Source organism: Dermacentor albipictus, chromosome 10 (genome assembly GCF_038994185.2).
Source record: "Dermacentor albipictus isolate Rhodes 1998 colony chromosome 10, USDA_Dalb.pri_finalv2, whole genome shotgun sequence".
NCBI classification, from domain to species: domain Eukaryota; kingdom Metazoa; phylum Arthropoda; class Arachnida; order Ixodida; family Ixodidae; genus Dermacentor; species Dermacentor albipictus.
Genome location: NC_091830.1, coordinates 91810403 through 91838077, shown reverse-complemented (window position 1 = coordinate 91838077; position 27675 = coordinate 91810403). Strand labels below are relative to the sequence as shown.

The window sequence follows — 27675 nt, the reverse complement described above, 5'->3', positions numbered from 1 at the left end:
ACTTGCTTTGAGTGAGTTTATCCGTAGAAGTTCTTGAAGCAGGTGAAGTTGGCAACAACAAAATGTCTGAAAAAAAATCTATGATCCGAAAATTGTGTGTTGCTTATCAGTAAAGGTAAATCATTAATAAGGTATACCATAAGATGTGTTTACTCACGGCAAACTTTTTATAGTATGCTTGCTTTTACCGAAGTCCAATGCTTTCTGACTGGTCAGGAACTCAGTTTGGCTTAGGGACAGAAGCTGCCGCTAGAATGCAAAATGCGCTAGGGCACGGTTAGCTAGAGGCAAGATGCAAAAGCTCTTGTATAAATTTAGGTGCACATTGAAGAACCCCAGGTGGTCAAAGTTAATCTGGAGGACCTGACATAATCGGGTTGTGAAAGGAATTATTTGAATGCATATTTTATTTCACCTTCAAGTAAAGTCTAGTCGAGAGTCATTGTTCTGTGTGTTCACTTCCCCTCTGTTCGTTGTGTTCGTGTTGCAATGCAGTTAATAAAGAAGAAATGCGAGTGCTCGAGACCTTTCTTAACAATGACAAAACTTTAATGGTTGTCTTGAGCACAGTTGTAATGCCACTTGGTTGAACTGAACATTTGCATGCACAAATACAAGACACAGAAAACTGCAGATCATTCCTCTGACTTGTGCCATGTATGAGCTTTGGCACACCGTAATGGTCAATGGTTTGATTTCATTACTTTGGGAAACACTTGTTCCAATGGTTGTAGTGTTGAGCATTTTCCATGGTCAGATTGGTTTCCATGACTATCTGCCAGAAATGAGATGTCCAGGCAAGTTGGCAAACACTTGTGATGTAGAGCTAAATTGTCTAAGAAAACACAATAACTGTGACTTAATGAACATGGCCATAAAGATGAGCAGGCAGTAGAGAAAGGATACTATTTACAGCACTGTATTTCTTAATATGTGAATACATAAACTTGGAAAAATATGTTATTAAAATTCTACTGTTTGAGCAAATAATGGGGCATTTTTTACATTCTGATGACACAAATCTCATGGAAATTATGCCAGCCTCTTGCTTTAGATGAATGTTGCTTAAGCTTTCATGGTTTTTAGTTCTCTTGCAGTCTCTGCACAATAACTGTTGATATTTGTGAGATTTGTTCACCTCTATTTCCAACACATCACATGATAAAAAACTGGTAACTCACTAGAGATACATACAAGTATGAAAGATTACAGTGACACTGTTCATGTTTCTTCACTCTTGAGGCGACGGCTCACCACATACGTGTGCTGCAAGTGCACTCACTAGAAGCATTGAACTTGCAGTATGTATTTACACCTGTCTCATTTGTGATGTAATGTTTAAGTATGTAGTTGAAGTGGTTTGGGCTTAGCTTTTTACCTACATTTAAAGATTCACACAAAAGTATCAGGTTTGTATCTCTTGGTCACTATGCTGAGAGTTGTGGGTAGTCAACTTGGGCTACACACTCCCACTCCACAGTTCAAAGATGAGTGACCAGGAAGACTATTGGGAAGGTCTCCAACATGGGAGCCTCATATCTACATCACACTATAAACGCTTAAGGCACTGCCTCATCACATACTGCCTATTACGCAAGTTATCTAAGGATGGAAAACATTTGCAGTGAATGCCTGCTACTGTCCCATAAACTTGGAGTAAAATCTGACTTCATCAGCAGAGGTGGCACGTGCAAGTACATTTATATTTAAAAAAAGGAAATGTAAAATATAACCACTCTGCATATGCTGAACAGTTTACAACGAAAAAACCCATGCTGGCTTGCTAAGGTATTGTACAAAACATGGTTGGATTAAAATTCCTGGCTTTTCACGCCTCATAAAAGAAATGTTGGTCTTCAGGAAGCACAATTTTTCAGTGTGACCTGCACTTCACGCTCAAAAAGCGCAAGACATTGGCTTGTTTGCTGGAGTTCCGAGACCTCTATTTCCCGCACATTCCTTCACGAGACCGTGCAAGTCATTGTCCAACTTTGCTGTGCAAATGGTCTCTTTGTTCACTGGTGCAAATTGTTTGTGACTCAGCACCACACACAGCTGTCTAGCACAGAGTTCAGAGGCAGTCCTTGGAGCAGGTGAAGAAGTTCTTTTGAAACTGCACAGTTGAGTTGAGGACTTCCATCCATTCAACGTCGACATTGTGAAAGAGGCCATTGGGGAACGGGGGCAGCTTGCAGCTATCGAGCACAAAGAAGTTGATCCGGTAGTGTTGGAATCCCTTGAGGGCATCGCTGAGCACCTGTACATTCAAGAAAAGGGTGCAACATTGCAACACATCTTGTCTACTTGTCTGCATTTGACGAGCAAACCTGATCTTATGCTAATATCATTTGCAGTAACGTCTTTGCAAACCTTATAATGCCAAAGCGTTTAGTTCTTATTTTCCTTTACTTTTAATCTGACAAGATGCCTATGCTTCTTGAACCATGGGACCTCATATTACTATGTAAACTGTTTGTAACATTGCTTGCAATATTTTAAAAATAAAATCTTTCAAATCAGTTCTGCAAAAAGTTATTAGGGGAGAGAGTTATAGCTTCATACTACTTAAGAGCAGAAATATTAATGAGCCAGAAATCAAAACAACAGCATGATTAGAAAAACAGAACAGACAAACACGAGCATTTACAAGCCTATCTGTCTTCAGCTAGGGCTCATTAATCTTTTCCATGAACGTGAACCTACCAGCTCCACAAGGAGCAATGTTAACGTTAGTTATCTTACTTACACCTGGATGACAATATCTTCTATTTTGCTACTTCAACCTTTAGCCTTGCACACATGGTTCTTTAGCCACAGATGCAAACCTTTGTGGTGCTCTACACAGAGCGTTGCCTAGTCCTCAATGACATGTATGGTGTACTTTCGAACAGTTGGCAGTTTCTTGGCAAAGATCTTGGAATGGTAAAATGCTCCAACGAAGTCCTGTTTTCGTTTTCAAATCTTGCACCATAATCTCGGGGTTGTCAGTGTCAAAATGATGTTATGGATTTCATGCCATTTTCACACATCTCGGTCACTTCAACTGAAGTGAAAAAGTATCAGATTGTCTGCATGAATTTATGAATTACCATTTCTTTTGAGCTGAAATTGGTGTGGGTTAGAAATTGAACAGTGGTAGTGAATATTCAAGTTGACATTAAAAGGGGGAAAAAAACCGAGCTTGGCAGACCATCTAATGCGTAAGGTGGATAACCGGTTATTTAGAATCATGGAATGGGTGCCTAGAGAAAGGAAGCACAGTCAAGCATGGCAGAGCTAGGTGGTGCGATTACCTGTAGCTGCAGCCACGTTACCGCAGTGCGTTACTTCACAGGGAAAACTAGAGTGAAAACTTTATTATGCCATTGCCAGCTGTCTTTCAGCCTTGAATCCTTCTTTGACTATACTGAGCCCCCTAGTAGCTGGTACAAAATCTTTTCTTTTTGGTATTTTAGAGGTGTGATGTACCAGTAAAGGCCAACATAACATTTATTTTATTTCGTATGTTTGAAGTCAAGTAGTCTCCTAACAGGAAATTGCTCATAGGCCTTTGTCGGCAAATATGTGCTCTTCAGTGTAATTAACGCAAAGTGTGCACAACTACATTGGACATCTATGGAAAAGACAGGACGTACTAGTGCAAGTGTTAAGAGTTGTAGCACACATAGGCAACAGCGCTGATGGCGATATGCTCCCCTTCCCCCCTTATCACATTATGGTTAACCAAACCATATAGAACAATCACTGTAATGAACAGCTGTACTTACTATCTTCTATCATAATTATGATGTAGTTCTGTTCCACATCTTTTCTCATTTGAAGAGAACAGTAGTGCATTGCAAGCATGTTTGCAACCGTTTGTCGTTCGACCACAGTGTTGCAAGGTGATGGCACCCACGTTTGTGTTCCTAGGCACTGTGTGCCGGTGTAATGCACGTACCAGGTAGTGCATTTTTTGCTATTCTGAAACTCTCTTGCATTCTTTCCATCTGCCAAGTTTTGATTGGTAGGATGTGCTGACCCATATTTTCTATGCTATAAAAAGTCTACCAGAGCCATCTAGCATGGGAAAGGATGGCACCTTGTAAATAATGGTTGAACAATACCTACAAGATATATTAACTTCATATTAAAGTTGAGAGAAATTGCAAACCCGGCATGTATTTTAATTTGATACTAAGCATGGCTAAGAAATTCCAGACCGGTGTTATTGTGATGTAATGACAGCACAATTTGCTGACACCACGTAGCAGTAAGGTGGTGTTGTTGATAAAGATATAAACGAAGGCCACTCTAGTGCTGCGCACGTCCTCTTTTGAGCTGGGTGACAACTGCAATGATCGCGGCAGCGGAGAAAAGCCAGTGTGCCGTGATGCCACAACTCATACAGCTGCTAAATACCGAAACCACTTCATAGAAGCAAGAATTATAGAAAATTTCTTAGCGATCTCTCACACTTCTTTTTCCACTCTAGGGCTTAAAGTTCACCTTCATTTCACATGATGCGAGTGCTCCTTCTAAAGGGACACTAAAGGCAAATACTAAGTTGACGTGGACTGTTTAAATACCATTGCAGAAACCTTGCAACACTTGTCTTGCACCAAGAAAATACTTAGTTTATGAGAAAATTGCATCTGAAGGGTCCAAATGCCTCTTTCGAAATTCAAATCTGCCACCCAACCCAGCGAGTGGTGCCACGTTGCGTACACTATCACCATCCTTTGCTGCTATTGGTGAGTAAAAGCCCACTTGACAGACAGCGCTACCGAGCGAAGACAGAGTGGTGAATCCACCGCTGCAGCTGCTTTTTGGTCAAGTGGCGTAGACCGCTTGACATCCTGCGACATCACATGGAAGTTGAATTCTCTGCTACTTGCAGTTGCGAGTTTCACGAGCCAGCAAAACTAGCGCAGCACTACGGGATAACGAAACTAGTGAAACGCAAAAGAGTGGGCGGCACAGAGTCGAGCAAGAATGAAACCTTTCGACTGTCTGCGTCATTGTCAAGAGTAATTTCAGCGAGTTCTTTTCTCTAAAGATTAAAATAGAAGTGGACAAGTAGCATTTTGTTTTGTCTTATAACATAATACATGGATGCTTTTGCCACAGATGGTTGAGTACGAGTGACAGAATTTAAGTGAGGAGTGCTTTCGTCATCAGGCAAGTGCTTGTATGTCTCGGGGGAATCTTTAACGATGTCCTGCATTTACCTCAATTTCTCAATTATTAAGGCTCTGTTTGCAATAATATTGATGCCTTAAAGATTCTCGAGCACTAATGTATCACTCTAGCTTGACTTAATATTTGCCTTTGTGTCCCTTTAAGTGGGCAACGTGTGAAGCGTACCTGGTGGTTCCGGATGTTCTTGCACGTAGCGACCGTCTCGACATCGCCGGGTATCTTGCTGGGCAGCTCGATGCACTGGCATGGGTGGATGTCCTCGCGGCGCGGGCATGCCGAGTTGTCCGACCGGGACTGGGTGGGCGCTGAGTACGTCGTTGGCGGCAGCCTGGGCCTTGCCGGTGCGGCGGGGAGCGGGGCTGCTGCTGTAGTTGCGCGCCTCGTGGTTGTTGTTGGTGTAGTGGTTGTGGGACGCCTTGTGGTCGTCGTGGTGGTTGTAGTGGTTGTAGTAGTAGTGCTTGTGGTAGTGGGTGCTGGTGGTTCTGTTTCAGCTTTGGGCGTCGAGACCCGAACTGGCGGGTATGCATTGGAAAGGCTGTGCGAGAGCAAACAGATGAAAAAAGAAAAGAAACAGTCAGGGGGTGGCAAAGTCGCGTGTAAACAAAAAGCGCGAAGTGCAACTTTTAAAAATAATGTGGGAGCGCGCACTGTAGTATTGATAGCCTGCACTCACCCTTGCCTTGACGTTATTCTTCTGTCAGGGGCAAGGGATGGTATTTGCCCTTATCAAATGCTATCACCATTGAGCGTAGGCTGATCTGCTGGATGCCTGGTATGTGGATGTGCTTGAAAGCTGTCTTTTTGCTTTTCTGCTGCACGTTTTCATGAGCCTTGAGATCCGTGGTTCATAGTGACAAAACAGTATTTAAGGAAGCCTGTGCACTAAACTAATTTGGCCTTTCACTAATCTCCCCTGCTAGTCAGCCTACTTTTCCCTTGCTTTCGTCAAAACATCGGACCCACTGGGAGCTTTGCAGAACATAATGGCTGTTATGTAAGAGTTGTGCCAAATAAATTGGGCACAGCGCTGTGGAAATTGTAAATTATGTTTGCAGAAAGTGCTGCCTTACAACACCTGCATTTCCCTACGATAAAAAAAAAAAGACTTTTACATCTGCACTACTGTTTCGCACTGACTAGAAGTGGTGACAGGTTTCCAATTGCATGAGAAAAATCTCTACCGATATGTTACTGCACTTTTTTGTATCATGAAGATTAGAATCAGTGCTTCAAATCATGCTCTTTCTTTAATAGTTCACTGGACGATGTCTGAATAATGTGATTCTTGAAACGTGAACAGCAGATGCGAAGCCACTAGCTCTGCGTCTTTTAACCAAGTTTCTTCGTGTACATGGGTTGTGTGGGGCAGGACTTGCAACATAGCGCAGGCTTTGTCAGAACTTTCAAAGGCGCTACATGTGTAAATGAACCTGTTGTTGGTTCATACAGTGGGGCCATTTGTGACGTCATTGCTCAGAATTCAAAGCAATTAGGACTGTTGGTTTCCTTTGTCCTGACCTTAGCTTGCTACATGGTCCCTGCAGCTGAACTGCATGGGTTGCTAATCTCTACCACTCATGGTGGGGTTTCCGAACCTTGTATGTACACTGTTACATGCGCAGCATGAGAATAAACTTGATTGGGAATGGTAGTCATGCGGGTTGTTTCGCATGTGAAACTTCCACAGTAAGCCGCACTTAGACCGATTTCCTTTGCACAAATAGACCTCGAGCGCTAATTCATTGAATAAAGTTTGTTTATGGCTTGAAACTACATAAAACTACAATAAGAGACAGGGGAAAAAGGCAACACATGCTTGGCGGAGGTCTCTGACCGAGCACACGAGCGTTAGTACGGCGTGCATAAAAGAATATTAGACATTTGATACAAGCAATCTTTGTTATTAAACATCATCTAAAGCAAAGGCTTATCAGCAGTTAAGGAAGTGCTGCTATCGAATTCATGCGTTTAAATGTATTCTCTCTCTGGATCGGCCTTTTTCGCCTGCACTGTTTGTTTCGCGCTAGCACAATCCTTCCTGTACACTTCACCTGGGCCTCGTCGGAACGGCAGAACTTCCGGTCGACGCGGCCGTCGTCGGCGACGAAGTTTCTTCCTCCGTGGAAGAGGGCACAGCCTCGTCGTCGTCGTCGGCGTCGACTTCGCCAGCGCCTCCCGCGACGACGTCACCGTCGTCGTCATCGTACTCTTCGGTGAGCTCCGTCGTCGTGGACGCCGGCGAGTCCGCGACCGTGATCGGTGCGTCCGCCTGGCGCGCAGCGACCAGCGGCTCGCGCACCACGTGAGAGGTCACGTGAGCGGACCTGGCCGCCGCGGGGCTCGCCACGGACGCGGCCATAAGGACGGCGACGAAGACGGCTAGACGAAGGTCGAACCTGCCTCGAAGTGCTCGGGACGCCATGACTGCGATCATGCTCGCGCGTGGCCTTTCTTTGGCTGGCGCTCGTGTCGAGCTCGTGCAAGCGGCCTGGGTGAAAATAATAAACAAAATTACTGTAATGTGGTGGTGGCAGCACGATGAGATCGAAACAAGCAGACTATTGTTGATATATTTTGCGCCCCCCTCCCCTAGAACAAAGAACCAAGTGTGCAGTCGAGCATTGCCAGTCGTACATGCGTGGTGGCCCACTGTCGGGTTAACACTTACATGAATCGTCCATGCAGTTCGGACGCACGTAAAGACTGCCTTTACTTAACAGGCCTCTGAATGGGCGATGCCATGGTAGTCCGGCATACTTCAAGCGAACAAGCAGCATGTCCTCATAAGCTGTGTCCCTTTTCTGCGGCGATTATTGTTCGCAATTGTGCTTACAGTCGCTTTCTTTAGCTAGCGTGACGCGCTGTGCATTCATGTTACCTACCGCGTTGTCGTTTGCAAGACCGCGCCAGGGAAAGAATCGCAAAATGCGTCATGTAGAAACTTCAAAATATTGCCACTTTGTGCAGGTTTGCGCGCAGCAACTGAAAATAGCGAAACCACAGACGAAGAAGCGTATAGCTCAATCTGGCAGCATGTTGTCCTGCTCATCTCCTTGCGAAATTTCACCGGTCTCGCTACGCGATCTTACGCCTTTCCAAAAGGCCATAGAGGTCCGGGCGCATCCTTGTCTGGGCTACCGCGCAAGGTGCACATAACGATATCGAGTTGTGCTGGAACGTCATAATGTTATTGCGGTCAAATTTTATCGCTGCGGTTTGTTCATTCACATGGCTGGCCTCTTTGGCCGTAACAGTAGGGGTTATAAAGTGTCCTTCACACAGGCGCTATATTCTTGTCAAGTTTCGAGCGGAGGGATTTGACAGGGATTTGGTTTGACTTAACAGTGCCTGACCCGTCTGTATCTTTAACGTGTCGCGTGCTCATCGATGTTTGAATGTTGGATGTCTCACACAACAGCTAAAGCTTGCGTTTCGATTTGCCAGTGGTTTCGCTCTACGTTGGAGACGGTGCAGCTGTCGTATTGGTATACGACTTGGTCGTCCTCACCAGCTCCCTCTGCTTTAGCATCTTCTGGGTCTGTGTCAAAGCTGAGATGGTCTGGCTTCTCGCTGTCAGTTGGGCAGAGCGTGTGGATGCTCAACTATATCGGTGCTAAAAACGACGATTCATTCATTGCAATAGCGTTATGTTTTCCATAATCCCAAATGGGCGCAAAACGTGCACGCGCGAGGAGGCAGGGGTTGCACACACGTGCTGTGTGCTTCCAGTAAAGTTGTAGTTGGTAATGCCGATCTGTGTAGCCGGCCCTGTTCGTCCCACGTGTGTACTGGGCCATTTACGATTAAACGCGCTAACCAACTCGCCCAGTTCTCGTATCTCGCTACAGTTATGTTCTTTTTTCACTCGAAACTGGAAATCCTTGACACAGTTGGACCATGGTATTTCGTCCATATATGTGCAACGGTTCGTCGTTAAGGTCGAACACTATACCATCGCGACAATCACCTTGGGTGCATATAGACTATATTCACTGTATATTCAACACTAAAGCCAGGTGAGCGCGTGAAATGGAAGCAGAGCGATGGACCTCGACTATACCTGTTTCGCTCGTGCGGTGGCCGCTCCTCGCTTCGTTCGCCGACTCGCTTCGCGGTCGATGGCTCCTATGGACGGGCCCGCCTACACTCACCGACGGTGGTCAACGAGATACCCGGACACGGGCTGTCAGGCGTGGCGCCTTTTAAGTGTGTACAAAGCGCGTACCGGCACGTGCCCGATTTCCCACGGCGTTTCCTGTCGCGTATGTAAAATCGCTTTCTCACCCACGTACGACGGATAAGCGTGCGTGACGTGACGTACGTAGATGCGTTATTGCGACTTACCGCGATGAGCCGCTGCAAGCGCATCTCCCGTGTGCACGCGCAGCTGCTATTCGGCGATCGTATAGCGTTTCATTTTATGCCGCGCCTAAGATAATTTCGTCGCGGTTGCTCGGTAGATATGCGGGCGTTGTGCTGGCGAGAGCGAAGTGGTAGGCTCCGATTCCCTTCTGCTGGCGTGGGTGTCATAGAAATTACAAATTCACTAGCGCAGGTGTAACTTAATGGAACGTTCTTTAACGACCGCGAGTTAAGCAAGTCGTCAAAAATTCGTTGCACCGAAAAAGCAGGCGTGCCCGCATGCGCACACAAGTATATGCAACAATATGAGGACCTTTATGTTGTCCATTTTTGTTCTTGCGTTTGCACGTCTGCCCTTTCAGTACCGCGAATTGGTAGAAGGTGTTGCAGGACTAGTTTGCTTACTCTTGCGGGTTTAACAGGCACTCGGATGAAGGCAGTACTGTCAATTCACGGGACAAGCGCTCGTGCTTCGTCTGGGTCCTGGAAACGTATCCCCAGCAAGTCACTACGACTTCGGCGTTTTTCGTTTTATTTTTACCTCCCGCAATTTTTTTCGCTTGTTTGCTTAATGAACGTCCAGGAACTGATTGAAGCTGCGCGTCAAGAGATATTTGTGAAGTGTCTCTTTCTTTAAACATTGTCTTCCCAGTTGTCAATCGTCTAGAAATGCAGATGTGCAAGGCGCATACCGCATAGCCGAATTTCTCTAAACAATGTGCACCCCGGTGCAAACGGTGGAATTCGTCACCGACTAAGGCGTAGCTCGTTCTGAAGCCGCTATCTTTCTCTGCCCGCGTGCAATGTGCATTCGCAAAAAATCATCCCCTTAATGGAGGTGACCTCGCGGTATGGTGCGGCCTCGGCTCGTTGACTCCTTTGAGGAAACACCGCGCAGGGCCACAAAGTCAGCTGCGGTGGATGCGCTCGATGTATCGCGGCGAAAGAAAAAGGAAAGAAATGAAGGAAACGCCTGCAGGCGAAGAGACGTTTCCGAATCGGGTGACGCACCCTTGTTTACGGTGCAGCGTTGCATTTTTGTGCTGTGTCGAGCCGTTGCCTTTGGGAAGTTCAGAGACAGACCGTTCCCTTCAGGATGTGCGACCGCTTGCCAAACGAGTTTCAATCCGCGGGCGTCTCAGGTGCGAAAGTGAATAGAAATAAAGGAAGTTACGGCGACGTGTACGACGTGTGTTGCACCACCCGTTTCGAAGCAGGGATGAAATAGCTTGAACACAGCGCGCCATGCAAAAAAAAAGGCTTCCTTTTTTTCCTATTTTATGCGCTGGGTGTTACTTTGGAGCTCAATTCTCCGACTACAGCTTCAACTCGGGATACGTTATCGCTGTCATACTACTTGAACCACAGCTTGAACTACAACCAGTATAGCTCGTCTTGATCGTGTTTTAACTCAAAACACTATCAGTACGAGCTATAGCAGTTGCGGTCTCTCCTCGCCTGCATAAACAGTGCGACATGGCTCGGAGCTTTTGGGTGTTACCACTCTGTTTATGCAGGTGAACGTTGTGGCTGTTACGGATCCAGGCGCTGGTTTAAATTCTTGCGTCCTCAAAATCCGGCCACGGCGGCCGCATATCGCGATGGGGGCGAAGTACGAAAACAACCCTGTAGTTAGATATAGGTGCGTGTTAAAAAACCCCAGGTGGTCCAGATTATTCTGGAATCCCCCCATCACCGTCGTGCCTCATAACCATGTGATTTTGGCTCGTAAAACCCCATGATTGAATTTTTTCACGTTTTACAAATGCTGCTAACAATACATTTTCTGTGCTTACTTTAAACGAACGTCTTGGACCCCGAAAGCCTAGAAAAAAATATACTGGCAACCTTCGGCGATCCGTAGACGAGTTCCTACAGTAGCTTTTCTACGGACCAGTTTTGGTATCGTCGCCCAGGAGGCGTACATATATGCGTCACGACGCAGAAAGTAGTTATGTGGGAGCAGAACATCGTGACGTTTCGGCGTTCACCCCGGTTCGCAAAGTGGTGTGCCATAGCAGCATAGCAGTAGTGCCGTTACTCGCGAAAGTGATACAGACAACAGTCATAGCAGACGACCGAGAGAGTCTAAGTGAGTGTCAAAACGTCGTGATGTTCTGCTCCCACGTGACAATCTTCTGCGTCATGACCCATACGCCTCCTGCGAAACAAAAATGAAAGTTGTTCATGTAAAGATTATTACAGCAGCTTATTCACAGTGCTCGAAGTCTTGCCGCTGTAAATTATACATGTTTTAAGGCTTTCGAGGTCGAGGACCTTTACTTAAAGGAGACAAATGAAAAAATTGAAATCATGTCAGTCCTGCTTTAAAACAGAGCCTTGGAGCAGGAGTAAGCGCTCTCGGTGGAAACAGTGCTGAGCAAAATTTATGCTTTTCCTCGGCGGTAATGCAGAAAATGTTCAGTGATCGCGTCACCAAGTAGGAACTCGCTTCGTCATCGTGACGATATCCGCAATTGCCTCGGCAAATTTCATTTCTATCGTTGCTGGACGCAAGGTCCGGTGTCTCGTCGGAATGCTTTTACGTGTCGTCGACTTTGTAATTCACAGTGGCATCACTGTACTGTTTCGTTACTCATACACATTGAGAGCGATGCGTAGTTTTACGTGATCAAACTTTATATTGCTCTTGCTTTACTAGCAGGGCGCCAGTGAAGTCAGTAGAAGCAAGAAAAAAAAAAACGAGTATGCTAGCCGATTACTCATTCTCGTGTCCTCGTCAACCGACTCTGTCACCGTACGTCGAACACTTCCCGTTTGCGCTCGACCTCGTACGTAACGCGCACACAGGTGGCGGTTTTCCCCCCGAAGACGCGCATCGTGTTGAGCGAGGCAAGACGCGCGTTTCGTAAGCCTGGTGACGTCACCGTGATGCCCCGGCGAGATAAGCAAGGCCCCCGCGGTGCGCGAACCAAAAGCAGCTGCGGAGTGCACTTTCTTCTGGCGCATCGCCCCGCATGCATACGAGATTGGCTCACCGCTGTTTGGCATCCATTTGCGAAAGCGTAGCTTATCGCGGGAATGCTGGCAGGCTCAATATCAAGAGGACGCACTGGAGCTAAACCACTGCGCGTACGTTCGTTACAAAAGAAACCTTTAGTTCCAGAGCTCCTGCCTGCATACGTGGAAGCTGAGAAAGTTTTTCTCGGCAAACAGCACCCAGTTGGTCGAATTCTGTTGCCTTTAAAAGTAAGATGTAGTGACTGTACGAAGCAGATGTTTTGTTTAGGTAGTCGGTTTCTTTTAATTGTCGATAATCCCAAAATCGGAACAAAGAAAAGGAAACAGCGTAAGTACCAAGCTTGCACCTGTGTTACTCAGCAATAACAAAAAAGGATAATGCACTTCTGCAATCTGAATACATATAAAGCGCAAAAAATTGGTGTACTATACACCACTCTCAAATGTGCGAGTGATATGCGAGTGAAGGTTTTCCGAAACGGTTGAAAACACTCATAAGCAGCAGCAGCAGCAGCCTGGTAAGCCAGGAGAGAAACAGTATCTAAGCGCAGGTGGCGACAGCGCCTTGAGTTTCCCCCACAATCTCGTCGTGACGTCATAGATTGGGGAGGTGTCTCTTCGGGCCTAGTGAAATGTTTTATCTATAAGGATGGACTGCATTGTATTCTAAACGAGCCAAAGCCAGAACTTAGCAAGTTTCGAGAACATTTATTAAGCCATGACGGCCCAAGTACGAGAAAAATGCGTGGCCTACTGACGCATCGGCGCCGGATTTTCGGTGCGAGATTCCAAGATGTGCAAGTTTCGCCTTCATTTTGTCTCTTGATAATCAGCCTATTACCGCAAAATGAACGCAGATGGTGTTTTTTGAGGAATATTTTATAATTATATACTGATTTAGCGTTACATTGAAGATGCCTTTAAAGGAGTACTCATTTATTGAAGTTGTAGACACACTATTGCACGCTTCTATAGCATGTAGAGGGATGACATGAAACATAAGAAGTGTAAAAGTGAGGAAAACGTGTTTGAGTGTCATACTAAAGTTGGTCTCGAAAGGGACGGTCCTGGCATCGACTTTGCGACGCCATATTTGCTGACGTTATGTTGGAGTGGCTATGCATGATGACGTTGCTCATAAAATGTACTAGTAAAAGCGCTGCACGCGGTTATTCTGGGTGCGCTCGCTCACTTGTGAAGGCGGCAGTGATCGGAGGAACCAGTGTAACGTGACGTCATAAAGCCCTGCCTCAGGGTACATGAATGAAAACTATTTGTTAAGAATAAGCGTTATTGTAATTTTTTTTTTATGGCGCTGTGACGCTCGCCAGTAGTTTTTTGTGGTCTATATGGTTTGAGCTTCCATTTAACGCAAACAAATTACAAGCTGAAAATGCCTTGTCAGTACTCCATTAAGCTTTCAGCCAGGCCCCATTGAATGACGGTTGAGAGAAGTCCGCGAACACACGCAAAGTGCCTCGAGCGGCTAGTCGCGCGGATATTTTTTCGTCTATTCGCAGGCCTCTTTCACGTTTCGAAAAACACTTGAGTAGCACGTGTTGAGCAACAAAAATCTGTATTGGGAGTTTTTCATGTCGCTCTACAATTTTTCTCATTGACACTTTTCATCTATTTAGAATATTTGAGAAGTTGATGCATGAAGACTAGTTACATAATTAGTCGGAATGCAGAAATTAATCTAAGCAACATTACCTTGGTTCTAGCTCTCCAGCCACGCGACATTTGCATATTTTAAAAGTATGGCTCAAGTTGCGTGGGGCGCCGTGTATGCGTGTACTATATATAGACAACTTGCGTATGCGTGCGTCGACGCTCACCGAACGTGCCCGAGTGGCCTGTGCGCTTGATTCGCGAATGACGGCCATCTTTGCCTCCCACCCACCCCCTGATGTTGTGCGTTTCAAAAGCCTGTGGTTGCTTGCATTGTTTTTCGTCTTTTTCCGCGCCGCATTGGTGGTCCCGCACCCGCGCACCTAATGCGCGACCGGAAGCAGCTAGGCACGTCCCTCGGGGTGCGGGCATCCGGTTTGCGATGTAGCGAGCGGGCTAGTGTTGGGCGTTTTCCCCCCCGCTTTTTTGTTCTCGGACACGCATCGTTATATTCTTTTTCCTTTCCGTGCGTAAGCGCCTGTGGCCAAAAGCCTCTGGGTTCTTTTAGGTGTTTCTTTTAACTCCGCCGTACCTATACACATGCGGTGCCCGCTAGCAGGTTTTTCTTGCCCTATTAGCGGTACACTAACGAGCGACAGTCACTAAATGTAGAATGCTAAAGTAAACAACTATTTTTATTCATTTGGCGGAAGAGGGTTCGTTGTATAGAGGATGAAGGCCTGATGTCGCTGTTCTGAATTTTGCGCCAGTACGTCATCTTGACATCATTGATTTCAATGTCCTTTTTCGTATCATGGGCAGCTGGTGTTGGTTCGGGAGAAGTTCTCGAAGCCTACAGGCTTTCATGCACATCTGGCAACGCTGCGGAAGCTACGCAAGTACTGCGGTCGCAGAAGCCTTGCTACGCGCGTCTCATTCGCAGTGCGGTTATAGATCGCCACCTACCCGGCGATGCGTGACCCGCAGAAGCATTCGCCGAAGAGACGACGCCACCTGCGTCGGTCCGTTCGACGTGCTTTGCAAGAGCGCGCGTAGCTTGGTCACGCCACCTTGTCAGGTCGCTTAGTCCTTGTGCTTCGCGTGGTACTTGTCGAAAAGGACGGGGTGGTTACGCAACAATTCGATGAGCATTCTTCCGATGTCGCGACGCGTTCGAAGACTGCGATATGACGAGCGCGTCGAGCCTGGCCGCTATCTTTCGAATTGCTGGGACGGGCTCCCATTGGTTCGCGGTGTGGGAATCCGGCGGCAGCTGCCGCAAAAGTGGGTCCGGGAGCGATCGGCGCGGAATGCATGGGCTATTCCGGCGGATCTCGCCGCCGCCGAACTGGTTTCCGCACCGCTCCAGACGCCGAATGTCTCAGTGTGAACGCGCCATTTTATACCTCGTTTAGTATGGCTGATCACGGACGCCGGACGAACGAAAATCATAGCCGACAACGTCGCCTATAAGCCAAAACGCCAAGGCCTTCTTTTCGCACACACGTTGCCAGCGGTTCGAATGGGAAAGTCGGGCTGAAACATCCCAACCCTACACCCTTTTGCGCTATAGCTTGTTCTCGTCGCGCCGAAATCTAAGCCGGCAGACTGTGTCGAGACGATATAACTGTGCGTCTTTTACTTGCTTTCTGCTGAACGGCTGACCGACCCGTATGCGTTTACTCGCAATGCATCCTGTAAAATCGGGGTCGGGCTCAGCCTGACACGATGGTCAATCAGCCCGACCATGTGTGAACGCTAATGTTTACAGGCGTGCCACTGGCAACCACTTACGTCGGCTTCATGAAAAAAGAGAAATGCTGAATGATGCCGTCGCCTCAAGAGTTACCTCGCTTATCCATCAGAAGGTTTACTTAAATGACGCCTAACACGTTGAAATGCGTGTTGGTTCATATCTCTACCCCTCGGGGTCGAGAAAGTGACTTAAACGGAATTCACCGACCAAAGCGTAGACCGTCGCGCAGTGTAACCACAGACGTGCACAAAGCGTGATTTGTTGTGACATTAAGTTCACAAGTTGTAGTCGTAATATGCCAGACAGCAATGCAAAAACATAAAATACGATCACCGATGATTATGACACTTCCTATAATTTGAAATTTGAGTGCAGCTGTATACGCGTTTGCATTTCGTGATAGATTGGCTGGCGCGGACAATCTGTCTCGTTCGACACGTTGCTAACGAGCGAAGTGTGGTACAACTGCCTCGCTAATCGAGAGAACGCGAGGCAGCGCGCGGGTGACGCGTGGGCGCGATTCCGCGCAACCGCCGCAAACAGGCCTCCGCTCATACAGCGCTTTGTTTTGATGCGCTCGCCGCATGCCTTATCAGTGGTGTCATCGGTCAACAGACGACGCGCGCTACAGCTGGCGCTGTCTCGGGGCAATCGTCGCCGCAGAAGCGAAATGTCGCTCACCATCGGCGACCAGTGTCTACTTTTGCAAATAAAGATGCATAATACGGACAACATGAGGCCACAACAATACGTTCACACGAACCCTGGCGAAAGTTAAGTCCGGACGAGTCGACCTGTGCTAAAATGGCCATCATAGGGTTTATAGAAACTGGCGTGTCCAGCCTTGGCCGGACCCGGATTGAGTCGGCTCCACTGCGAGCGGTGGGTCTTTTCAACTCGCTTGACTAAATGGGTGTAAACGCGCTCGTGCCGGTCTGACGTGGGCTTCGCCCGCTCGCGTCAGTTCACGTTAGCAAAAATATTGATCACACTGTTCTGCCCTTCGTTGTCCGCATTTCTCAACAATAATATTCGGCAAGAAGTTAATTGGCAACACTTCCACGTGTATTAAGGTTGTCCTCAAAGAAAATCCAAATGCCATTAAAGCCTGCCGAAAGCTTTTTTTTTTTTTCTCCCCCGCACGAAAGGTGATGAAAGCGGCGGGGCATCTTCGTGACGTCTCGCTTTGTAGCTTCTTTCTCCCCCTGCTCAGGCTCGCATTGTGTGCTGGTTATTCGGTTCGCACACCGCTTGTGCTTGGCCAAGCAGTCGTCTCACTCTTTAGACATCTTCGCGAAGGGGGCCTCCGCATTGGAAAAGCGCGGACACTTGGGTCTCGCAGATCGTTGTGTCGAATCCTTCGGTCTTGAGTTCCGACACAGACGGGCCCCTCCGGTTTCTCTTCTGACACCATTCACGCCACCACTCAAAAGCAAGCGACTCTCGTACGGGCGTGTGGAGACCGCTGCGCCGTCTATAGACATGCGGGCGCGGCGCCTTCAGAGCAGATAATCCTTTCTTCGGTGCATTGGCCGATTATCCGCGCTTCGAGCCGACTCGTTCGCGATCCCTAGCTCCTTGTCTTGCCTGCAAGGTCCACACGCTGTGAAGCGAATGAAGGCGTCGACGAGGTACACAACAGGTGGAATGCAAACAACGCGCTGTCATGCGGCAGCTTTTGTTGTGGCGGGCATTCGTGCAATGACCTTGGCGTTCCACGCAACTTCCCCGCGCGCGAAAACACACGCGAGCTTTCTCGCTGACAGCGAAACGAAACGCTTCTCCGCTGCACCCCTCCATTGTTCAGCTCTCCGAGCGGAGCGATTTGACCTTGCCATCCACGCCGCTGTTTCACAGCGTTCGCCTTACTTGGGGAAGATTTGCTGGGTGGGCATTTCCCGAGATGCTCGTGTAAGCAGCTCAGCGACAGAGAAACCAGTGCAAGGGATGAGCGCGTGTACATTCGTCTGCTCGCACCGCACCTGACTTCGAATTGACGGTTTGCAAAATAGTGAGCGCCATCTGGCGCACAACAGGCAAAGCTGCAGTGCTCTGCGTGCGAGAGTATGTGGTTAGAGAGCGAGTTTCGTTTCTCGGCTGCTGCCTGGCCTCTGCCGCGGCAACCCCGTGTGTTCATGGAGCCAAAAAATAATTGAAGACGCCGTCACTCCGTTCCAGTTTCCGTACATGTCATAGACCTCCGACTTCTCGAAGCGTACCACCTAAACTGATCGCGTGTGGCAATATCTGCTATATATATAACTGCCACTACTCGCCAGGTTCATTGAGGCTCGGCACTGAAGGAAGATCACGTTACAAATGTCGTGTATTTGGGGCTGCTGATGCCAGCACAGGACTGATGCGAGCGAAATAAACTCCTTCAACAAAGAGCAGAGTGCGCGTCGTCGAAACACGCTGCCGATGTGTCGCCGAGTGTCCGCACTTGGTTTCGCTGAGTGGCCGCGCGCAGCGACCACCGTGCAAGGCGGCTAGCCTTGAAGTTGCTCTTTGCTGCCGACAGAGTACAGAGAGAACCAGCCCTGCGTTCATTTAACCGCGACATAATCGTCCAGACGGTAAAATACTCACGAAAATAAACACTTTATAGCCCGCTCCGTTTCCATTACAAGCGCCGTCGGCTGCTGCTGCTTCGACAACCGGCAGCTAGGCCTGCCGGCTCGAGCGATCGGCGGCTGCCGACAAAGTCAGCGCGCCGAGCATGATGTTCCGCTTAGGAGAGTTTATCCTACTAATATGGCCCATCTGGAACAAAGCAAAGCTTCACGGAGCTGTTTGACTTGTTACGACGGTCCTTTTTTCGCGCGCGGCAAATACGGGAATATCTCAAACGACGCGCCTAATTGCCATCGATGAAGACGGTAGGCCTCGCTCGCTGGCCGTGGGTGTCGCCGGTTACGAAGAAGCTTCTGCTAGGAAGTGAACGCATAATTTTTTGCTAGCTCTTTAACTCATGCATCAATATTAAAAGGCTAAATAAGAAATACATTTGGCTATCTGTACACAGTCGGCAGAAAAGAGCAAACCAGCCGAACTCCGTCGCACGGTGGTCGCGCCAACTGCCCTCGAATGGTGTGTTTCGATCACTTCAGTGGCGTAGTACTAGGCTCTGATTGTCATATGAGGCGCACTTTCGACATCACTTTATAATATTTAGTATAATAAGATGTCAGCGACAACTGAGTGACACCACGGCGCGTTCGCAAGCGCTGTCCGTCCTCGTCCATCTTGAACTTTCCCTATTCCGGCAACATGCTGCTGCGTTTAAGGGTGTCTCGAAGCTTGCAGGCGGATATAACCTCGTAGCGCTGGCATGTGACAATTCAGCAGCAGCAAATAGCGCGATGACAACCGGCTCTGCGAGGAGCGAGCAAGTTGTGTGCTGTGGTGGCATCTCCGGCCGTCGCTTATCCATGCTGCTTTCCTCGCCGGATAGCTCTTCTCGGACGGAAACCGAAATAAACTCGTGCTCCGTTTGCTAGTGAAACACTTTGTGCACAATCCGCAACACAACGAGCCGTCCTTTTCACGAAAATACCGCGATCAAAACCACCATAAACCGTCGTCTCAAGGCGCGCTATAGCTGCGTTGGTTGTTCGTCTGCTGCTCGTACCTAACCATGTAGAGGGCGCTCGTGACAGCCGTGTTTGCGCATGCGCAACAGTATTTTTGCAAACCGTCCATTGGCTTCCAAGCCGATCATTGGGCGTATGCACAGATCTAGCGACGGCCGCATTATACGTAATCATATACTATATGCTGGAACTGACGCCACGAGACGATTTGTGGTGAGATGGTATGCACACTTGATAGCCATTTCATCCGCCATTTGATAGCCAATTCATCCGCCATTTTGTTTCTAACATGCGCAGAACGGCGCAGTACACATTCGGGTTGTCCATGTAACAGTATTTTTAAAAATAACCCGTGGCATGTGGCACAATTCTACTTATTTTAGAGCTAAATTATGCTTACAGGCGGACATTTGTAAAAAGAAAAACCTCAACATTTGATTGCTTGACATCTTTTTCTAATTTTTAAACTATTTACATCACGCAACATATTGCAATTGACGAATTGTAACCGCTGACCTTTAAAGCCATATCCATATGCAACGAATCATGAGGATGACTGTTCGGTACTGTGTGCGTGTATAATTTTCTGTTTCGTATTCTTTTTTTCTCTCATCTATCGCATTCCTTTCCCCCTCCCCCGGTACAAGGTAGCCAACCGCAGATATTCTCCGGTGAACTTTTTTGTCCTTCTTTCGCCCTTCTCTCTCTCTCTCTCTGAAGATGACACCAGTTTTGAGATGCGCATTGCGAAATTTGGCAATTAAATGCGTTGGTGTAGCAGTAATTTGAAGCCGGAATCTATAAAAAGGCGTTTCGTCAAAAAAAGTAAGAACAGCATTGCATTCTTACAACTCTGTGCTCATGTCAAAACTGGCGCTAGCATCAAAAGTAATTTCAAGTTTTGTGCAATATTACTGGCTTCAATTCGTGTACTGCAACATGCCCGCTAAAATTAAATAAACTACGGGGTTTTACGTGCCAAAACGGCGATCTGATTATTAGGCGCGCGGTAATGTGGGATTGGAATAATTTGGACCACCTAAGTCTAAATACACGGGTGTTTTCGCATTTCGCCCCTATCGAAATGCGGCCACCGTGGCTGGGATTCGATCCGCGACCCCGTGCTTAGCAGCCCAACACCATAGCCACTAAGTAACCGCGGTGGGTAATATGCGTACTAAAGTAATTAGTGGAAAAACTAATTAGGTGAAATTGTTGGTCAATTAATGCGTATTGATTTCCAGTGTAAGTGATGTATTCAACTATTCCGACTCAATATGTAGAATTCTCTTAAATGCCGCAGGTGATTTTTTGAAAACTCTGTTAACATTAAGATAAACGACATGGTGTAACGCGGCTCACGAAAAAGAAGAAAAAAATTCTAAATGGAGAGCGGGAGAATCGCAGAATTGTGCTCCTGTGACCGCGGGCCTTTATTGTAGCTGTTGTCAGCGAGGTGCACGGTTCGTGTCCTATCTAGCGCGGCATCATTTCGGCGATCTGTGTCCGAATCATGCTCTTATCCTGGCCGTGCACTTCGTTGTTAACAACGTCGGACCACGATTCGAACAACATGGCGGACGGAAACAGCTTCGGGGAATCCAGCGCCGACGAATACAGGGTGCATCCGTGGCACTTCAAAAGATTTTGGATACTTAGCTTTCAAAAAAGAAATAAACAAAAGCGTATACAGGGACTTTATAGCTAAGCATTAAAAAAAATAAATTATGGGGTTTTACGTGCCAAAACCACTTTCTGATTATGAGGCACGCCGTAGTGGAGGACTCCGGAAATTTTGACCACCTGCGGTTCCTTAACGTGCACAGCTAAACATTTTGACAGAATTGCCTGTCTGGTTGGGAAATTGATTAGGACTTTCAGGATGGCTCCAACAGAATAACTTAATTTAATTAAAAAACCCGACGTTTCGGAGCCCATTCGGCTCCTGAAGGAGCCCAATGGGCTCGAAGGGCTCCTGATGAAGGAGCCGAATGGGCTCCAAACGTCGGGCTAATAAACTTCAGTTATTTTGTAGGAGTCAGTCTGAAAGTTCTAAGAGACTTTATTGGCACAATGACCATTGCGAAGACCTCACGTTTGAGCCATTAGTACGTGCCACTTCCTTGGTGCATGCATGTTTTGCAGCGTTTTCGGCACAAAGCGCCGGGCGTTCTTTTATTTTTTTTTTCCCTGCGCGAAGCTGCGTTTGCGCGCTATAGCGCCGACGACCCTGAAGCGTGGGACGACCCGTTGCCCCACTGACTGGCGCCGCACGTGCCTGCCTGGAGAGTGACACCGACCACGGCGCTGGCGAGAGCTCCGCCGCCGCCGCCGTGGCTGCGCGTTCTCTCCGGCGCCGCGCAAGCGCGTGTGTGTGGGCAGACGCGGAAGGTAGGGAAGCGGAAGAGAAAGCGTGGGGGCATACCTTAATGCAGCCAAAGCCACCTTTGATCCAGCGCGCAGAGCTCGCCGTACTGTCAACGCCATAATGATACTACTACTACTACTACTACTACTACTACTACTACTACTACTACTACTACTACTAATAATAATAATAATAATATTAATAGTTTAAAACCGCTTGAAGTATAATATACAGATTGCTATGCATGGAATGTTCGTTGTTTAAAATTTTCGTTAAGTTGTGTCTAGCCTTAAATAGGCGTTTTGTCTTTGGAAACAGCGTATAAAAATTATACGTGCGGCTTCGTGGGGTTACAGTTTGGCGAAAGGTTGTGTATATAGCCCCAGATTTTTGATATGATTAATTCATTGCGAAATTACGCGAGTGGAATGGATATGCGTCCAGAGCGTGTGCTACGATTCAATATTCCCTGCAAAATTTGCTACGGTGAACTTCTGATGCCATTGTCCGTGGGAAGTGCTGCGGTCATTAAGCCCGCATGGAAGTGACGGGTAGTACAGTTCAACCTCGATGTAACGAACACTGGTATAAATAACTATCCGATATCAGGAAATAACTGTAAAGTACTTGCCGCCGATATCAGCGTGTAACGAATATGTTTATGATGAATATCTGATATAACAAAGGTATCATCGCGTCCGTTTTAAACTTCATAACCACAAGCTTGGGCTGTACGTGCGTTAGCCTAAACTTCGTCCTTCTGGCTGCGAACTTCCAACAAAATATGTGCCGTCAGTCCCTAAGAATGTGCGCAGAAACTTATTGATTTCGTTGCATTATAGAAGAGTGTCGTTGCCCGAAATTTAGAAAGTAATAAATAGCGCCACGAGAACGCCTGAGGGTATGCACCAGCTAGAAAGTTAGACATATTGACGAACTAACAGTCATTCCCACGGCAGATCAATGACCGCGGCATCAAGGTTCCCTCTAGCAATTTTCGTATAGGAAACTATGCCCAGATCAGCCGCGTTTGTTGTCTCTGTAGGGATCGGCTGTCATGGCAACGCGGTTTTCCGCATCCGCCGACCTCACGGGACGCCTTGGGGAACGCCTCTCAGCCGTCGCATTGTACGCCGCTCTGATCGTTTTGTTTCATGCAGAGCCGCGTATGTTATCAGCACCGGTAATTTGCCAGTGGCCCCGATGGATGCAGAAAAAGAAAACACACACACACACAGGCGTGACAGGCACTACGGATACAAACAAGCGTGGACGTGGACTTTCCTTTCGCCAACGCGGTTGTTCCACTGCAGCTGCCGCGGCTGTTTTCGAAGCGTCTGCGGGGCTGTCTGGTGGTACAAAATAATCGCGCCTTCAGGCCCTTCAAGTTATATGCAAGACGAGCCAGCTCGCCCTAATCGTGTGGTTGCTGCTGTAAATAGTAATCCCAAGGACGGGCTCAAACGCGCGTATCACAAAAACCGCACATAAGTTGACATTGTTTTGTACGTCAGCTGCAAAAAGCGATTCAGGACGTGTGCGCGGAGCGACGCAACTGCTTGCGACACGCAAAATAGACGTGCGCGCGTACCACCACCAGAAGTATTAATGACGGCTGTTATTGTTCTTTTATTTTGGGCCGTGAATAACAGCTTCGCCCAGCGCACTCGTTTTTCGTGTGGGTACTACACCTTCCAACCAGGACCCACCTTCCGAAACTGTACTGAAGTCTGGCGACTGCTAGATGACTGGATCCACACTGACTCCAGACATCTCATCTCGCCGGCGAACCCTGCCTCAGGAAATGCAACGAAACTCTTCCACGACCCGTCGCTGACACCACTTTCAGTCGTCCAGCATCCAAGACCCACGCATGCACACCGAAACAACAGTGCGCCAGCGCCTTTCGCAAGGGAACCTTCGTAAACCGAGAGAACAAACATCGCGGTCCGATGTATCGAGGAGAGTGGATTAAGGCGCATGTTATACCTCGCGTTCGACGTCACTCGCCTTCTGCGACGGCTACCACACGAAACACGATTCCTCCTGAGCCCAGCAAACCGGAAGCTGTCAAGGCGCCCGAGTCCATCTCCCCATTTCTTTCTTTCTTGCACATAAACTAAACATCCATACATTAAACAAAAAGCTTGGTTTAAGGTACGTAATGGCGGTACAGAAAGCATCTATGGCTGCTTAGTGATGTAGAGTTCTGTTACAGCATTGTTCCAAGATTTCACTGACAATCCCTTTGCTCGTCGGTGAAGTTTCCGTGCGTCCTTAAAATCATAAAATCAACGAAGTTAATCAACGTCATGTAATATGTCGATGCCTATTCGTATGCTTTTTTTTCTTCTGTACATGCTTTGCTGGATAATTATTCGATCCGTACGTCATGTAGATTTGGCTCGCTCAGTGCTCCCTCTGTCGCAATTAGTTTGTTTTCTCTGTCGGCGTCCTCTGCAGCGAACACAGAACTGAATTTCAGTACAACAATGAGAAGTAGAATGTATCTCGTTGCTTTGCGACACTGTTCACGTTCTAAGCTCGCTTCGGTTAAGTGACGGCATCAGGAGTCGCTCGACGACATATCACTCGGTTTGGGTTTCTGTGACTTTCGGCGCGTATACTTGGCAAACGTCTACGATTCTATCGTGACGTGCCCGATTTTGGGAGCTTGTTTACGATAGTCGTATTGAAATTCGTTCGCGCCTGTGGTTTAGGGGAGGACTTATTTCGAGTGAATACAAATACAGTCGCCGAGCGATTTTTCGGACCAATCGTTCGACGGCCCCATCTGCCGCAGCGGCGACACGAACTTATAAACCAACAGCTGAATGCTAACCCAAATTTCGGCCGCCGTTACATTTCATCAATAGGCTGCATAAACATCGTGGCGCACACGCTGACTACTCTGTGGCTGTAGCGTTGCAGTGTTGATCACGAGGTCGCAGGTGCGATGCATACCGATGTGGGCGGAACGGAACGCAGAAACGCTCGGGTACCGTACATCGGGACGGTTGACCAAAATTAACCCGCAGTCCGCCACTATGCGACGACCGTCATAACCCAGTCTTGCGGTCCCGGTACATTAAACGCCACATTTTTTTTTTTTCTGGCGCACAGCATACTTGCTGCGGCTATATGGAGCAGAATGCCTGTTCAGAAGCCCCCTACAGAACAAAGGCTGCGGATGTTTAATAAAGCGTCCACATATCGCAGTAAACAGACAAGCTTTCCTGTTTTTCACCCGATTTCAGTGCGTGTGCTTTTGGGGGGCTACGACTACTTTCAATTCAAATTGTAAGGTTCAAAGGTCTGCTTTCCGTCCTTCAATTTACCTAGCCGGTATCCTGGCAAATTCTGCACTGCGCACCGTTTCCGGAGATAATTTCAAGGGCAGCCGTCGCTAGAGATCGCCGAGAGCTATTAGCCCGTAGATAAGCGACGCACTAGGCTTCGTTCCGCCTATTGTCTCTGTCGCCAGCTGCTTTCATCTTCTTATCTGTCCTGGTTATCGGCCACTAAGCGCGCGTTTACGGACGGCCGCATGACGTGTGATGCTATTGCGCAATCCCTCATGCGACAGTGAGCTGACGTGTTGACAGAAATATCTGGGGGCGGGCGGATGGAACGCGCGCGATCCAGCCGCAAAGTGGGTCGGCGAGAGAATGAATCGGTGACTTCCCACGTGAACAGCTGTTCGTACTACGCGGTATTTGGAAGCGCACGCGATGGAGTGGCGAACGAGTGTGAAGGTACTCTCGCTGCAGAACTTATTGCAGAACACCAGTTTTGGCATCACGCAATAACATCGCCAGCAGTGGTGTCAGCATCACGCTATCAAATGTTAGCCTATACACTCATGATCACAAGTATGTGGACCAGACTGCTGGAAAAAAAAATGCCTGGGTATATACAAGACGGAAAACTGCGTACCACAATTGACATTGCACAATATCGCAGTAACATTGTACAATATCGGAGTAGATTCGTCCGTTCCAGTAGCGTTTCCTATTATCTGCCCGAGTTGCCAAGAAATTTGGAAGGTTTCCACAATACCTGGTCCTCATACTTTCGATCGCACGTGTACTACTCGGTGGGCCGGGAAGCGGCAAACACCTACGCCTCCTTAAAACAGCGCTTGCCTACCTTTCGTGGACCGGTGGTTTGGTTCTTTCGAAAGCCTGGCGACCGCGCAGACCTGGTGGACGAGCGAAGCCTCCAGCCGTTCGCTTCTCGAACACACGCACCCGAACGAACGCAACTAAGTAGCGTAGTCGACGACGAAGAGGCCCTTTTTCAGCGTTTCAGCAGCACAAACGTGATTTAAACGATGAGTAACACGTGGTCGAACACCTTCTTCAGGACAACCCCAGCTGGGAGCAGACGACACTGGCTTCGCAGACGAAACCGGCCGCGTTCGTCGTTGTTCGGTCGCTCGGTGAAGCGTCTCGTCTGCTGCTGCGGTCTCGGTCGGCGTCTGCGCGCGCGTGGGCTCGCGGTGGAGGGGAAAGCGCGAGAACACACCTGCCCGACCGTCCAGGCGGTCGCTGCAGCTCTGACTGGCCCCGGCGTGGGTCGGTTGGCTCGTGGCTGGCTTTGCGGCGCGACGCAGATTTGTGGAGAGAGCGGGAAAGCCGGCCACCGGGGAAAGGTAGCACCGAGAACCGGTGTCGTTTCGGCGGTGCGCCGCGTGTCGTTTGACTGGCACCGCCCTTTCCCCCTGCGCGATTACCGTGTCTGTCTGACGTGTGCGTGGGATCCCGGTTTGCCGCTTCTTGTCGTGCATCGCTGATTGTTCTGGTGATAGCTTCTTTATACTAAACAGGAAAGGGAGCGTGCTCCCTGTTTGATGTTTTTCGCCGACAATTAATCGTACAAAGAACTTAATCTTCCGCTGGGCACCTAGCTTGTTCGCTCTGGGACGGTCATCGCCCGAAGCAGATTACATGCCCATTACTACCCGACGAACCGGCCTTGCGTGGATGCGATGAACGAGCAGAGTCGCAAAACTTGCATAAAAGTGCCGTCCGCAAGTGGCCATCACAGCGACGATGCCGTGTATAGCTATCATATTGATCCCTATCAAGTTGTGTATACGCGGGTCGGCATTGGCAACCTCGTTCTGCCAAGGACGGTGTAGCTTAAATTACCAGTGATACCAAACGCAGATATTGCGGTCTTTCGGCGTCTCAAATACATAATTATGGGGTTCTCAAATACATAATTATGGGGTTTTACGTGCCAAAACCACTTTCTGATTATGAGGCACGCCGTAGTAGAGGACTCGGCAGGTTTCGACCACCTGGAGTTCTTTAACGTGCACCCTAATCTAAGTACACGGGTGTTTTCGCATTTCACCCCCATCAAAATGCGGCCGGCTGTGGCCGGGATTCGATTCCGCGATCTCGTGCTCAGCAGCCCAGTCCCAGTGCGAACGTTGTGCGACGAAGGGTCGCAATGGTGTTGGAGGAGTGTGATCTACCGGCAGCGTCGGGTTAGAGTCCAGAAACGATGATGGAGCACCGCAGGCGTAGAGCGTAGGTTGTATATACTGTAAAAAACCAGAGAACTGGCATATATAACCCTTGCGTGCAGACTAACAAAGTATGCTTCACCTCACAAGTACTTTGGAGCACTGTCGAAGGTATGAGGCGTACGCGGGCAATAAATATATCCTTGCGCAGCGGAGTATAGTTACGTGATTTAGTTATTGGCGCAACTAACTGATTATTGGCGGCCTTAGAGAGTTTTATTCTTGCTTGATATACGATACGTTAAAGTGACATGTTAGGACCCTGGCGCATGCATGTCATATGCCA

At 48.1% G+C, this 27675-nt stretch overlaps 2 protein-coding genes across 5 annotated transcripts in view; one reads left to right on the top strand and one right to left on the bottom strand.

Moving 5' to 3' along the window:
• The window catches only part of LOC135918157 (PIH1 domain-containing protein 1-like), a 101318-nt gene that overhangs the window by 52582 nt on the left and 21061 nt on the right, over nt 1-27675 (top strand). The window lies entirely within an intron of this gene.
• Nucleotides 528-26626, bottom strand: LOC135918156 (uncharacterized). Of its 3 annotated transcripts, XM_065451812.1 has the most exons (5): nt 26003-26626; nt 23563-23771; nt 7233-7669; nt 5347-5716; nt 528-2257 (listed from the first exon to the last, which is right to left on the bottom strand). In XM_065451812.1, exons 2-5 carry the CDS (start codon nt 23629-23631, stop codon nt 2072-2074), a joined length of 1062 nt encoding a protein of 353 aa, XP_065307884.1. In that variant the 5' UTR covers nt 23632-23771; nt 26003-26626; the 3' UTR covers nt 528-2071. The 3 variants fall into 3 exon arrangements, with proteins under 3 accessions (XP_065307884.1, XP_065307885.1, XP_065307886.1); XM_065451813.1 differs by lacking the exon at nt 23563-23771 and having other exon boundaries at nt 26003-26622; XM_065451814.1 differs by lacking the exons at nt 23563-23771; nt 26003-26626 and adding an exon at nt 9242-9394.